The sequence below is a fragment of the Alexandromys fortis genome, unplaced genomic scaffold (assembly GCF_014885135.2).
Source record: "Alexandromys fortis isolate MF-2015 unplaced genomic scaffold, M_Fortis_MF-2015_v1.1 scaffold_76, whole genome shotgun sequence".
Classification (NCBI taxonomy): domain Eukaryota; kingdom Metazoa; phylum Chordata; class Mammalia; order Rodentia; family Cricetidae; genus Alexandromys; species Alexandromys fortis.
In genome coordinates, this window is record NW_026067997.1 from 2250449 (window position 1) to 2263763 (window position 13315).

Below are 13315 nucleotides of genomic sequence, written 5' to 3' on the forward strand. Positions count from 1 at the left end.
AGTGCTGGGGTAAAGGCGTGCACCACCAACTCTTGGCTGAATATGACAATCTCTTTTTTTGTTTGTTTGTTTGTTTATTTTTCAAGACAGGGTTTCTCTGTGTAGCCTTGGCTGTCCTGGAACTCTCTCTGTAGTCCAGACTGACCTCGAACTCACAGAGATCCGCCTGCCTCCACCTCGGGAGAGCTGGGATTGAAAGTGTGCAGCCACCACCACCCAGCTAGTATGACGATCTTAATAGAACAGTTTGGAGATGGAGGTCCCGGCCAGAACAATGCCCAGCACATAGTAGGCACAGAAATATTATTTGACAAAGAAGCACTGCCTCCAAGTCATTCTCTCAAAATCCAAAGTGGCAAGCTCTAGAACCCTGACAGGGTGGCTAGCTCCCCTTTCCCCAACGCAGAAACTGTTTTCTATTTCTATGGTAACAAGACTTAAAATTGCCCAAACTTGAGAGACACTTGAGACGAAAGCCAGGGGGAAATGAACAAAAGACAAATGCTACAGGCAGCACGGGTGACAGCGTGGTGAAGTTTCCGACGTGTGTTTGGGGAGCTTGTCTTCGCATTTCTTTGCTGGGAAAGGATGTGATGACTTCCAGAATGCAGCAGTAATGGCTTCCCACCATGCTGCTGAACGTTCACCGAGTAGATTCGATTCTTTTCTTGAAAGGGGAGGAAAAGAATGACCCATGAGCCTTGGCAGCAAAGGAGTGTCTGGAAGCCCTTGGAAACGGCTCTCATGGCACACACCTTCCTGTTAACTGCGGAAAGGAGGTTAGCCTGGCCGAAGGGCCTTTGTTTTCTCCCTGCTTTGGGGTGAGCTAATATTTATTGAGTATCTACTATTCTCCCCTCCCCCCACATAATCTGCCCTATATACAACTAAAGAAGAAATCGTAACTCAGATAAAGACTCCTGGTACATGAAACTGCTGGAGGGTGTAATGGGCAGAACTGACCTAGCCCAGCGGCCAGGCTGCGGAAGTGTGATTAAGCTGAGTCTAGCATAACAAGTCATGGCTTCAGGGCTCAGGGAAGGAGAACTTCCAGGCAGTGGGAACTCTTGGGCAAAGGACCCCCCTGGAGGAAATGAGTGTTCAAGGAACCGAAAGCAGGCCTGAGCAGCCTGCCTTGGCAAAGGCCCAGAGAGGGAAAGGAATGAACTTGGGGCAAGGCCAGTTGGAGAGGTGGGCAGGGCCAGGTCAATCCTGATGCACAGCTGGGAGTTTTGCAGTGAGGGATTTGGTCTCCTGCCCTAGGCATATTCTGAGGAGCTCAGGGTGTTACAGGAATGCATACATATGTTCCTGTGTGCAGTCTAGCAAGGGTAGCTTCTCGACCACCTAAAACCTGTCAGAGCATCGCTATAGATCCCAGAAGAGAACCATTAAAATCCAGCACTATAGTCTCATGAAATACATTAAAATTAAATCAAGTTCATTGTATATTGTTTTATGCATGACAATTTAGTAGAAACCTCAGTCATCATGACTTTCACATATTAACTCCTGAGATGTCATGGTTTGGTCATTCAATAACCTCCCTTCTATCTAGGAACAAACTGGAATCCAGAAAGTCTTTAAGAGGTGAAAATAGCCGGGCGGTGGTGGTGTTTGCCTTTAACCCCAGCACTTGGGAGGCAGAGGCAGGCGGATCTCTGTGAGTTTGAGGCCAGCTTGGTCTCCAAAGCTACAGAGAATGCCAGTCTCGAAAAAGAAACAAAAACAAAACGAAAAACAAACCAACAAAAAACCAAAGAAGTCAAAATAAATGCGACCAAGGGAACTTGATTTTTATTTTATACCAAATTCTGTCATGCAGACATTGTGTTTTGTAAGCCCACAGCAGAGTGGGAGCAATGATTTAGGAAGAGAAGGGTTATAATGAGTAGGTACAGGAAAATAATTAACGGTAATAGGAACAACACCACTGAAAAGATAGACAAAAATAAGACTTAAAAAAAAAGGACCTAAATTTGGGGTCTGAAGCAATGGCTCAGAGGTAAAGAATTAATCTTGCAAATGACCCAGACTCAGGTCCCAGCATCTATATGGTGGCTAAGAAGTGTCTATAACTCTACTTCTAGGGGATCCAACAGTCTTCCAACCTCCTTGGACACTAGGCATGCAAGTGATGCACAAACATACATGCAGGCTGAGATTGAAACATTCCATCCTGTGGGGAAACTCCTTATACCAGGAGGTAAAAAAGCCAGGGCAGCTTCAGGGAGTTCCTGAAACTGACCAGATTCACTAGGCCTCAGTTAACAATAAAAGCTGAGCTTCACAAGCTTCCAAGAAGACTCAGACAAACCAAGCTGCAGAAAAGACTGTGAGACCATACCCCAGGCAGAAATTGGCTGAATTGCCTCGAAGAGGTTTAGAACAATTGAGTCATTTGCAAAGGACACTCTTCGACCTGTGGAGCTGCCAGTAGGCTGTGCAGAGTGCTTCAGGCTCCCAGTTTTTGTGAGCTGTCATCTGTGCTGGTGTGGGCTTTGGTAATATGGCTGTCTTTGAATCATTTCTGCTCCTGTAAGTAACCCCTTACCTATGTTCCTGTAACTAACCCCAATAAAACTTACTGGTTCACCAAACTGGACTTTGGTGGTATCTGAACTTTGGTTTGTAGTAGGCTCCCTATTTGGAGTGAGTAGACATGTGTGTTGTGTCTCCACAGGAAAGTTTTTGTCACACAACACACTCATACACATAAAATAAAATCTTAAAAAAAAGTAGGGAGAAATGCAGCAAGAATACCTTACTAGAGCTTAAATAGTTTTTTTTTAATATTTATTTATTATGTATACAATATTCTGTCTGTATGTATTTCTGCAGGCCAGAAGAGGGCACCAGACCTCATTCCAGATGGTTGTGAGCCACCATGTGGTTGACCGGGAATTGAACTCAGGACCTTTGGAAGAGCAGGCAATGCTCTTAACCACTGAGCCATCTCTCCAGCCCCCGAGCTTAAATAGTTTTGTTGTGCTTAGAAGTCCTTAGAATAGACTTATGAAGTCAAGGTAGTGTGTCATTGTTTAGAAAGATTTCTAGTCAGTGGAGTTGAACATCCTAAGAGTTTCAGTGCTAAACTAGATCTCACACTCTACCGAGTGTCTATCCAGAATGGCTCTCTTGAAGCTTTCGTATAATCTGTGGTCTGAGTTGCCAACCAGGGTGGATTAGTATTTTTAAAAAACCTCAAATTGTGTTTTTCTGAAACTTCTCTTCAGGTAACCTGATTCTGGGTTTGAACAGTTATTGGAGGGGACGCTTTTCATATCTGAATTGTCATGATGCTATTCATGCCAGGAAGTGACTTTCCAAATACTGAAAATATTGTAGGTGATAACATGCCCTTAACAAATCCATTTTCAAGTTTGGTTTAGACATTTTAAACTTTGATTTTTATGTCTTTCTTAAAAGAAATACTCTTTTATCTAGTCATAAGATACCCCTAAGAAATACCCAGTTGTCTAAATTCTAAATCTTTATATCCTACAGATAGGACTGAAAACTAACAGAATTTTATTTGATCACTTTAGAAAACACTTGTGCTATGTGATTTCAATATGACTTTTGGCATATCTTTATATATTTATTATTAGTCTATGTATCCCTGGCTTAGAACTCACTATGTATACTAGGCTGGTCTCGAACTCACAGAGATCTGCCGCTGACTCCTGAGTTCTGCAATTAAAGGCATGCACCAACATGTCCTACACTTGTTTTTTTCCTTTCTGAGATAGGATCTCACTGTATACTCCAAACTGGCCTGAAGCTTGCTATGTAAACCAGGCTGGTCTTGAAAACACACACACACACACACACACACACACACACACACACACTTCCCTGTGCTTCTGCTTCAGTGCTGGGGATTAGTGTGTGCCACTATTCCTGGCACAAGACAATTTTTGGAATGACACTTTTCTTAACTGCTTTCTTCATTAATATTTTTATGTACACGGGAGTCTTGCTTGCATACATGGCTGTGTACCCCCTGCTTGCAGTGCTCTCGGGAGTCACTGGAGTCTCAGATGATTGTAAGCCACCAGGTGGGTTCTGGGAAGAAAACCCTGGTATTCTGGAATAGCAGCCAGTGAGTGACATCCCGCTAGCCACATAGGATGACATTTTCTGCAACTATATCCTTCATACACACACGAGCTTTTGGCTCCATACCATAGTACTTAAAATGTCCTAAACATACTTTCTGTGCATCATATCACATACCAGAGATGAAAAAGAGTATACAGAAATTGGAGCCTTGATCCCCCCCCCCCCCCCCGCACAGACAGGGTTTCTCTGTGTAGCTTTGGAGCCTGTGCTGGCACTAGCTCTGTAGACTCAAACTCACAGAGATAAACCCGCTTCTGCCTCCCAAGTGCAGGATTAAAGGAGTGTGCCACCAACGCCTGACTAAGCCATTAATTCTTTAAACTGTGATTTTTTTTTCTTTTCGAGACAGGGTTTCTTGCTGTCCAAGCTGTTCTGGAGCTAACTCTTGTAGACCAGGCTGGCCCCAAACTCACAGAGATCCTCCTGCTTCTGCCTCCCGTGTGCTGGGATTAAAGGCGTGCACCACCACCGTCCATTTTAAACTATGATTAGTCTTTAGAAGTGGGAGCTGATTTCCTGGTGACACGGGTGAAAACAGAAGTACATATCTTTATCCACTTAAGCAGTGTTGTAACTGATGATGATCTTAAGAAAAGTCTTCACGGAAAGTAAGTTTTAAAAGGCAAAAGACCGCAGGCCGTAACTGTATGTGGCATTTCCTTCTTATCTTTGGCTTTGAGCCCACTGTAAGGTCTCACAAGCGGTTCAGTTTCTGTGGTGTTTCTTCACACAAGAGCTTCGCCACTGCACTCTGGATTGGAAAGAAGAGGAGTGTGCCAACAGTTTGGCCCCCTTTCTCAAGACTAAGGTTGCGTGCACGCACGCGTGCACGCGCACACACACACAAACCCACACGCACTATATTCACACTAAGTTTTCAACGTAATCCGTCCGAGTAGATTACCCACTAAAGAAAGCAAATGTAGCACCTCTGTGGAGTTGCTTGAGTTTACTGTCAGAATTTCAAAAGAGGAAGGCAACTTGTAAGCAAATTGCTGACCTGAGTCTTTGGTGTCTGTTGAACGGAGATGATCTATTTCTCAGAATTCCAGACTGGACTGTCCCCAGAGTTTCCCACTCTAACAGAACACACTTTCTTAGGATTGAAAATAGGTGATCAGGGGTTGAATGCTGTTCTCATGACAGACTGAAGGAAGATCCGCCTTAAGTGATGTAATGACTTGGGTGAGTGAGTGACAGGTGATGGTGTCTATTTCCAGATTTTTTCCTGTTCTGAACAATTCATGGCACCGGGTAAAAGGATCAGCCCAGCTTTGCTGAATATGAAACTCTAGAGTAGGGCTGAGAGAAATCTGTATTCCTATTTTTTCTTTATTCTTTCCTTCCTCCCCCGCCCCCACTTTTTTTGAGACAGGGTCTCTCTGTATAGCCCTGGCTGTCCTGGAACTCACTCTGTAGATCAGGCTGGGCCTCAAGCTCAGAGATCTGTCTGCCTTCGTCTTCTGAGTACCAGGATTAAAGGTGTACGCCACCACTGCCTGGCCTAAGTTTGTATTTCTAAAAAGAGTTCAGGATGATTCTTATGTCAAGTTGCTGGGGTATCCACTGGGTCACCTGTAAAGACCCAAGCACTGTGTTTATAATCACTCTCAAGAACACAGCATGATATTAGTGACTCGATTCTTCAGGATTTAACAAAGAGAAGAGACATTCCAAACTTCTCCCTTCTTCGAAGAAGTAAAGATTGTGCTAAACTGGCTGGTTCCCTGTCACTTCATGTCCACTTCTGCTGCCCCAGAGTTTCTTTGGTAGTAATGAGTGGCCTGGAAGACCCTTTGGCATTTCTCCCTGTTACAGGTATTTTTTTTTTTAATTGATGAAGTGTCTGTTATCTCGAAGACCCCAGTCTTCACCCCTTTTATTCACACACCATGGAAGTGTGTCATTCCATTGGAAGGGAGAGTAATGCTTGGTTCAGAGGTCAACTATGCTATCTGCATCTTTTATTCCCTTCTAAACAATTGAATCGTACTCCTTGGAACATTATTGGCTTTGGTTAATATAAAAAACACATTCCAGTATGAAAATAGCATGAAAATGTGGATAGCTTTGTGTCTGTCTTCAAATGTCTCGAAGTTCCTCAGATCTAATCCAATTTCCATGTCTTAGAACCTTCCTACTAATGGCAAATTATTGTCTCAATTCGCTGAGATGACTAGTAATGATGAGGCAACTGGTTTTCTTTTCCTGTAGCCCTAAGTACTGGGACCGTGTGAAGTGCTCACTACCAGAGGGTAACTTCCGAGACGCATGTGGGGAGCTTGTCACATCTTAACTTCTGATTCCCCTGTCCGTTATGTGTGCATTATGGGCTGCAGTGAAAATTAGTGCTCTGGGAATTTGATAACCTGTTACTGAATTCAATTAAAAAAAATTTGGTTTCGTTTCTTTGAAAGAAATTCATGCTGACTAGCCCAAGCTTGGCCTTGCAGGCCTCATCCTCCTGCCTCTGCTTCCTGTGTGATACACAGGCATTTTTTTTTAAAACTTAAAGACGTAAAAGGAATGACAGATCTCAGGCTAGTCTCCACTTCCGTAGAGTCCTGTGTCTTCCTGCCTGTTCTCCATCCATGCACCCAGTGCCATAGGCCAGGTGTTGGTTGTGGTGAATGGGTGGGGTTTGTTTCTTCCTTGAGTTCATCAGTATAGGTACTGGAAGAACTACTCACAAAGTCGATGGGGATCTTAGCCCCTGACCACACTGCTGTATGACGTCATGAGTCAGAGCACATGGGAAGCTGTTGCCTTCCAGCACTCTGGTTTCCTGCTGCTGCTGGATGGTAAACACGGGAGATGGCTCTAACCCTGGTCGGGTCCCTGGGGTAGAAGCCTGGTAGGAAAGGGAAATTGTCAATAATTTAATAAGGATTTATACAAACAGCGGAAAATAACTACCATATTGAGAAGCAGCACAAGCCCCACCGGAAGGTGGCATGCCATCACTGGGCTTCTGGGTGGAGCTAACTATAGGCAGAAGGCTTGGTGTGGGGGAGGGGGGTGGGTCAGAGGCTCCAGAAAAGGGGACATAATCCCAACCCCTCAGAGAATGTCTAACCTGGCAAGGAAAAGACAATAGTTCAGAAGTGGGGTGCTTGGCAGGATGGTACAAATGTCACAAGACAAATTCAGAGTATTAAGGCTCTCAGAGGTCACGCACCAAGGTGGGTTTTTCCAGAGGAAGTGGCATTTAAGCAAGCCCTTGAAGGAAGGGTAGGAATGTAACGAATTCTAAGAGAAGAGAGAGGTTTCAGGCCTCAGGAATGTCTTGAGCAAATGTGTGGGGCAGGAGAGTCCTGTTGGGACAGAACAGCATTCCTGTTGGGGAACTGGGGAAAATTTCGTTTGGGTTTTATTTGGTAGAAGACAAGACTGGAAAGTTGGGTTTGGTCAAGAGAGATCAGAGTCTGGACCTGTTCCAGTAGGCACAGAAGCCTTTTAAAGGGAGGGTGATACCAACAGAAATGTACTTTGAGAGCTGGGCAGCTGGGTGGGGGAGGACTCGGAGGAGGAAGGGCTACACAGACATGCCAGGCCAGCAACAAGCCTCTTGCAGAGTGAAGAGGAAGAAACATTGGCTAAGCAGGGGAAAAGGCTGGGCTAGTCAGTACTGCAAGTGAAACTGGGGGAGCAGACTAGAAGACACTGTTAGGGAGGACAGCAGTTTAGGGGCGCTCTTTATAGGCTACTGCTGGGAGAAAAAAAAATCCGAAGTAGACAACCTATATTCTGGGGGTTTGCAGTACTTTTGAGTTTGGAATAGGCATTCTGACAATGACTGCAGTGAGCTGGACGTAGGGAAAAGATGAGCCGAGGTTTGCAACGGTGCTGACTCCAAGAAGTGTCATCAAAAGACCCTCATAATAGACTATAGGAAGAGGGTACATTAAAGTCTGAGGAAGAGAAACAAAAAATGAGGGAAAAGAAGATGACCTGAAGACTTAGAAGGGGCAGCAGGGGGCCAGAGAAACCCAAGAGTGAGGAGAACTGTTCAAAAGGAAGAGTGGAGGGGGTAGCAGAGACCCCCCAGGGAGATCAAGTTGGGTTAGCCTGTGCCTGTGCCCTGAGCTTTTCTTTGAATTAGAAAATGAAGCTGGATTGCCCCAGGGCTAGGGTTATAGTTCAGCCCTAGAACACTCAGGCTCGAGGGCCTGGTTTCCATCCCCAGTAAAAACTAAACATAAAATGACTAGATCCCTCCAGGGAAGGTCCATGCCTCAGATTCAGTCTCTTTAGTTCATTACACTATCAAATTCTTTAAATGTTAGACCCCTTTAAAGGTGCGTTATTTTCCAGTAATGGAAATTAATCCATTCCGCTAACACCACATCTGACCCCGAATGAGTCATTTATTCTGAGGGCACCCAATTTTTGTCATCGTTAACTTTCCAATTCAGCGGCCCATGTAAACGTGTGAGAATGCTTGGCGACCTATACTGCACAAACCCTGTCATGACTTTTGGGGGACAGACTAGAGCTCACCCTACTTTCTGCGCCAATAGTCTAAGTTTTAAAGTCTCTCAAAACTTATTTTTAAGAGATCTAGATATTAAACAACCAAAGGACAGAGACTTCCTCTTCCACTTACCCATAAAGATTTCCCAGTTTGCTGCCCAGCTTTTTCCTAGGCACGGAGGAGGTGCCTAGAAAAATACTGGATGAATATACAAAAACATGTCACCAAAATTTTCCTAACAAGCAGCTATGGAAAGTCTGCCAGCGTTCTGTCTCCAGGGACCTCTAGCCTGGGGCTCCTGATGCCCGACATGGATCACGTCCAATGTCTCGGGCGGCCTTCGCTTTGAGTGGGCAATTTTCTTTACAACGCCGACGCGCTTAGTCGTTTAAATTCAGACCAGGCAGTGGGGAGTAGCCAACGCGCGAAAGGAGCTAAGGCTTATCTCCAACAATAGGACAGTATCTCTAACACTGTTTACAGTAAAAACAGAAGGTGGAGCAAGAAGTCAGGGTGTCTAACGCGGTCATTAAGCCTGCGGCTTGGCTGAGATCTAACCCAGCTCTGCAGAGCGCAAAGAACAATGTCCGCAGGGTTCCCGGTTCAGACGGGGACTCTCTTCACCGCCTCCGCTGGCGCCCGGGCACCGGCGCCCAGCGCTATACACTCGCCCTGCTGGCCTGCTGCGGGAGGACCAGCCGATCGGGCGCCGCCAGTGCGGCAGGGGAGCGGGGCGCGCGTCGTGAGCGCCAGGACTCCGGGACTCAGCCCGGCCGCTGTCCGCAACCGGGCGGCGGTGAGCGAGCAATCGTTTCGCCACCGAGAGTTGGCGCGACCCACTGCCCGTGTGTGCGCTCTAACCGGAGCAGCCCGATCCCTGAGGCTGCACCAGGTCGCCGCAGAGGGCGATTGGGGTTCGGGCTTGCACCCAGGCGGGCCGGCTTCTTGGCCCGAAGGGCTGGAGGAGTGCGAAGGTGGGGCGGGGCGCGCGGCTGGCTCCGGACGCGCGTCCAGCGGCTGCGGAGCAGCTTCGGAGCGCTCTGCGTGTCCGGGCACTCGGTCGGCTCGACTTCCCTGCCCGTGACCGGGCCGGAGCGAACCCGGGGCTCAGGGCTGGGCGAGCTGCGGCTCCGCGGGGCAGCCGCGCCCCTTCCCCACCTGGGTCGGCGAAAAGTGAAGTGGAAAACAGTGGCTGAGCTCAGCCCTCCTCCCCCTTCCCCGGTGCCGCAGCCTTGGCCGACGGTGGGGGGAAGTTCGCTCGGCCGGGTTGGAAGGAAAGCAGGCGGCCTGGGCTGTGCCTCCCCCGCCTTCCTCTCGGCCGCGTCCCCCGGGCTTCACGCAGCATTTCTTTGTTTTGAAAGCGCCTCCTCCGCCCAGAGGCTTTTCCCCGCGGGGCCGGCTGGAGGGGGGGGGGTGGGGCATCGAGCCGTCGGCCCGCCCCCCATTTAGTCCGGACCCCTCCTCCCCTCCCCGCCCCGCGGAGACCCACGAGGCGCGTCTTCACTTGGCGGACATCAAAAGGAGGCTGGGCGCTGGAGGGCTAAGTTGAGAAGAAGGGGGCGCAGAGACCGACCCACCCTCCCCTTGGCCGGCGGCCCGCCCCCTCCCGCGGGAACCCCGCCTGAGCCCCGCCCCCCGCGTCACAGCAGCCTGACTTTCTCACAGCCCACCGGGCACCCAACCCGAGTGCCCCCGCCACCCCCGTGTCCACGGAGCGCTCTATTTATGTTTCAGCCCAGTGATTTGCATAGGCTCCGCCCCCGGCCCTAGGTTCTCCCTATCGGCGCTCCTCCTCGGCGACGTCGTCACAGCCTAGGCCACACCTCCCGTGCCCCTACAAGGAGCGGCGGGCCCTAGATGGCAGCGTGGCGTCGCCACGGCGTGTGCGTGTCGCGCTTCCTTGTGCCGTTTATAGGGTCCCGGCACTTCCGCTGTCGGGTTAGAAGCGGCGCGGTCATGGCGGAGCGCGGACAGCAGCCTCCTCCCGCGAAACGGCTCTGCTGCCGGCCGGGCGGCGGCGGCGGCGGCGGCGGGGGCAGCAGCGGCGGCGGCGGCGCGGGTGGCGGCTACAGTTCTGCCTGTCGGCCCGGCCCGCGGGCGGGCGGTGCGGCGGCGGCGGCGGCGTGCGGGGGCGGCGCGGCACTGGGGCTGCTGCCGCCGGGCAAGACCCAGAGCCCCGAGTCTCTGCTGGACATCGCAGCGCGCAGGGTGGCGGAGAAGTGGCCGTTCCAGCGCGTGGAGGAGCGCTTCGAGCGCATCCCGGAGCCGGTGCAGCGCCGCATCGTCTACTGGTCCTTTCCCCGCAGTGAGCGGGAGATCTGCATGTACTCGTCCTTCAACACCGGCGGCGGCTCCACGGGCGGCCCCGGCGACGACAGCGGCGGCCCCGGCGGCACGGGCGGCGGCGCGGGCGGCGGCGGCTCCTCATCCTCGCCGGCTGCCACCTCAGCTGCCGCCACCGCCGCCGCGGGCACCGGGACCCCGTCGGTGGGGGCGGCCAGCGCTGCGGACGGCGGCGACGAGACGCGGCTGCCCTTCCGCCGGGGTATCGCGCTGCTGGAGAGTGGCTGCGTAGACAACGTCCTGCAAGTCGGTGAGTCACGGGGTCGCCGCGGGCCGTCGGTCCTTCAGTCTGTCCTTCTGTCCCTTGGGAGTGTGGGGAGGGAAGGGTCCCCTGCGCTCCCCTGACCGCCCCGGGCTGAGCGCACGGTGCAGCGGGCCGCTCGGACGGTCCCCGGAGCGGAGCGCCCATTTCCTCTCGCTCGTCCCCGCCCCCGTCTCCCCGGACGGGCTAGCGCGAGTGGGAAATGAATCAGCAGGACGCGCCCCTCGGCGGCGGGGCGGTGGGTGTCGGCGTCCCCGTCGTCTGTCCCGCAGGCTGCGCGCCGGTGTGCGGGGCGGGCGTGGACAAAGGCGCGGGCGGCCGCGGCGCTCGGGCTGGGGCGTGCGGCGCGGGGGAGGGGGCGCGGGCCGCAGACAATGCCGGCCGGGGCGCTCGCTCGGCGCTGCCCGGCTCGCGTCCTTTCTTCTGGCGCCGCTCCGCGCCCCGCGGTCCAAGAAGGGGGGCGAGTCCCCCCAACACCGCCCGGCCACCGCTCTGCTCGGGGCTCCGACGGTTGGTCCGCACCGTGGGCCCCCCCGCTCCCTAAGGCACTCGAGACGAGATCCGCGGCGCCCGGGTGCCCGGGCCACCCTCGCCGGGAGCGACGGCTGGCCGAGCCGCTGAGGGGCGCCGCTCGTGCTTCTGGGTCCCGTGAGCCCCCCTACCCCGCCGCCCGACTTGGGCCTGCGCCCGGGGTCGGGGCGCGGTGCGGAGGGAGCTGGGCAGCACCGCCCGACGCCGTGACCCGCGGCCGGCGTCCGCACCGAAGGGCCCCCGGGGCCCCTGCGCCGCTACCCGCCCCGCACCACCCGGCACTTTGTTCTCCTTTCAGGTTTATTTGTGCCCCTTTCAATTTTCTGTCACCCTCCGCAAAGGGGAAAGCAAACAAAAGAGCCTCTTTATTTCTTTTCAGGGCTTGTAAAGTAGAAGATATTTGACAAAGGCGAGAGAAGGACTTGTGATTTAAGCTGCACAGCCTTCCTTTCTCTGACAGACCCGGAGAGTTTTCTCAAATCCCTACCCTCTCCTTCCACAGTGCTCTTTCTTTTTCTTCTGTTTAGATATCTTTTCCAGTCCTAGCTATGGGAATGTTCGAACTGGACCGAAGTGAACAATGCTGCAGAGAAACTCCCCTGTCCGCATTTTTCCCCCTCTTGATTGCTGAGGGCATATTTTATAACCAGATCTCTGTCTGGTTGAAATGGAAGGGATGAACCCTGAACCAAATGAATGGGGATGGATAGATTTGAAAGACCGTGTGAGTGTGTGTGTGTGTCTCATTTTTAACTTGCTCTCCTCTGTAGTCCGATCCTTTTATCCTTCTCGTTGGGAGTGGAATGGGGGTCTGGATAGTGGCCCCGACACAAGAGATTTGTTTTAATCCTGTTTGGTTAATTTGAATTCTAATGTAATCTGAAAACGTGATTTTCTGCATGGTCATTTATTTCCAAAGACAGCCCTCAGTGTGTCTCAGCACCCTTTCCTTCTGTCTAGAGGGGGGTTGATTTTCGAGGCTATCCATCCTTTTTTCCTTTTCTTTCCTTTAACATCTAATTAACATTCTTTTAAGTTACATCTCTCTCTTTTCTCCCCTCTTCTGCCGGTTTGAAACCGACTGAAGCACATCTATGGTTTCCGAGTATAACTAGAGTCTGCGAATTTTTATGGCTTGGCTGGCAACGTTGAGCCGTGTCCCTCCACCCACTCCGCCCCCCCCCTTTCCCCTTGCTGTGTTTGACTCTGCTTGCAAGCAATGAGGAATGACAGGAGAGCACATAGGGAGGGTTTCTTGGCTGATTGCATTTAAGCCAGGAATTCACTGTGAAAATAAAGCCAAGGGGCGATAAATAAAAGATGCAATCTTCTCTAGGAGACAGACACACAGCGTGGGCTTTGCCTGCTTTCATCAGTGGAAGAGGCCAGGGTGAACAGTTAGTTGTAAAAGAAAATAGTAACTTTTTCAATAGTCCCCAAAAGGGGAAGGTGGCCACTTGAATGGAATTGGCCCCTGGTCGATGTGAAGTGGTTGGTATGCCTCTAGTTTGAAGATTTGACCCCCTCGTTGGAAATACTTACATACGTGCTAAACAAATGCTGTACAAACTGTTGACTCC

At 51.1% G+C, this 13315-nt stretch overlaps 1 protein-coding gene across 2 annotated transcripts in view; it reads left to right on the forward strand.

Moving 5' to 3' along the window:
- The first annotated feature begins 10540 nt into the window (after positions 1 to 10540).
- Positions 10541 to 13315, forward strand: part of Zswim6 (zinc finger SWIM-type containing 6) — a 173430-nt gene continuing 170655 nt past the window's right edge. For both annotated transcript variants that reach the window (XM_050160471.1, XM_050160472.1), the window contains exon 1: positions 10541 to 11192. In XM_050160471.1, coding sequence (XP_050016428.1) covers positions 10556 to 11192 — 637 coding nt within the window. In that variant the 5' untranslated portion in view covers positions 10541 to 10555. The remainder of the gene's footprint in view (positions 11193 to 13315) is intronic.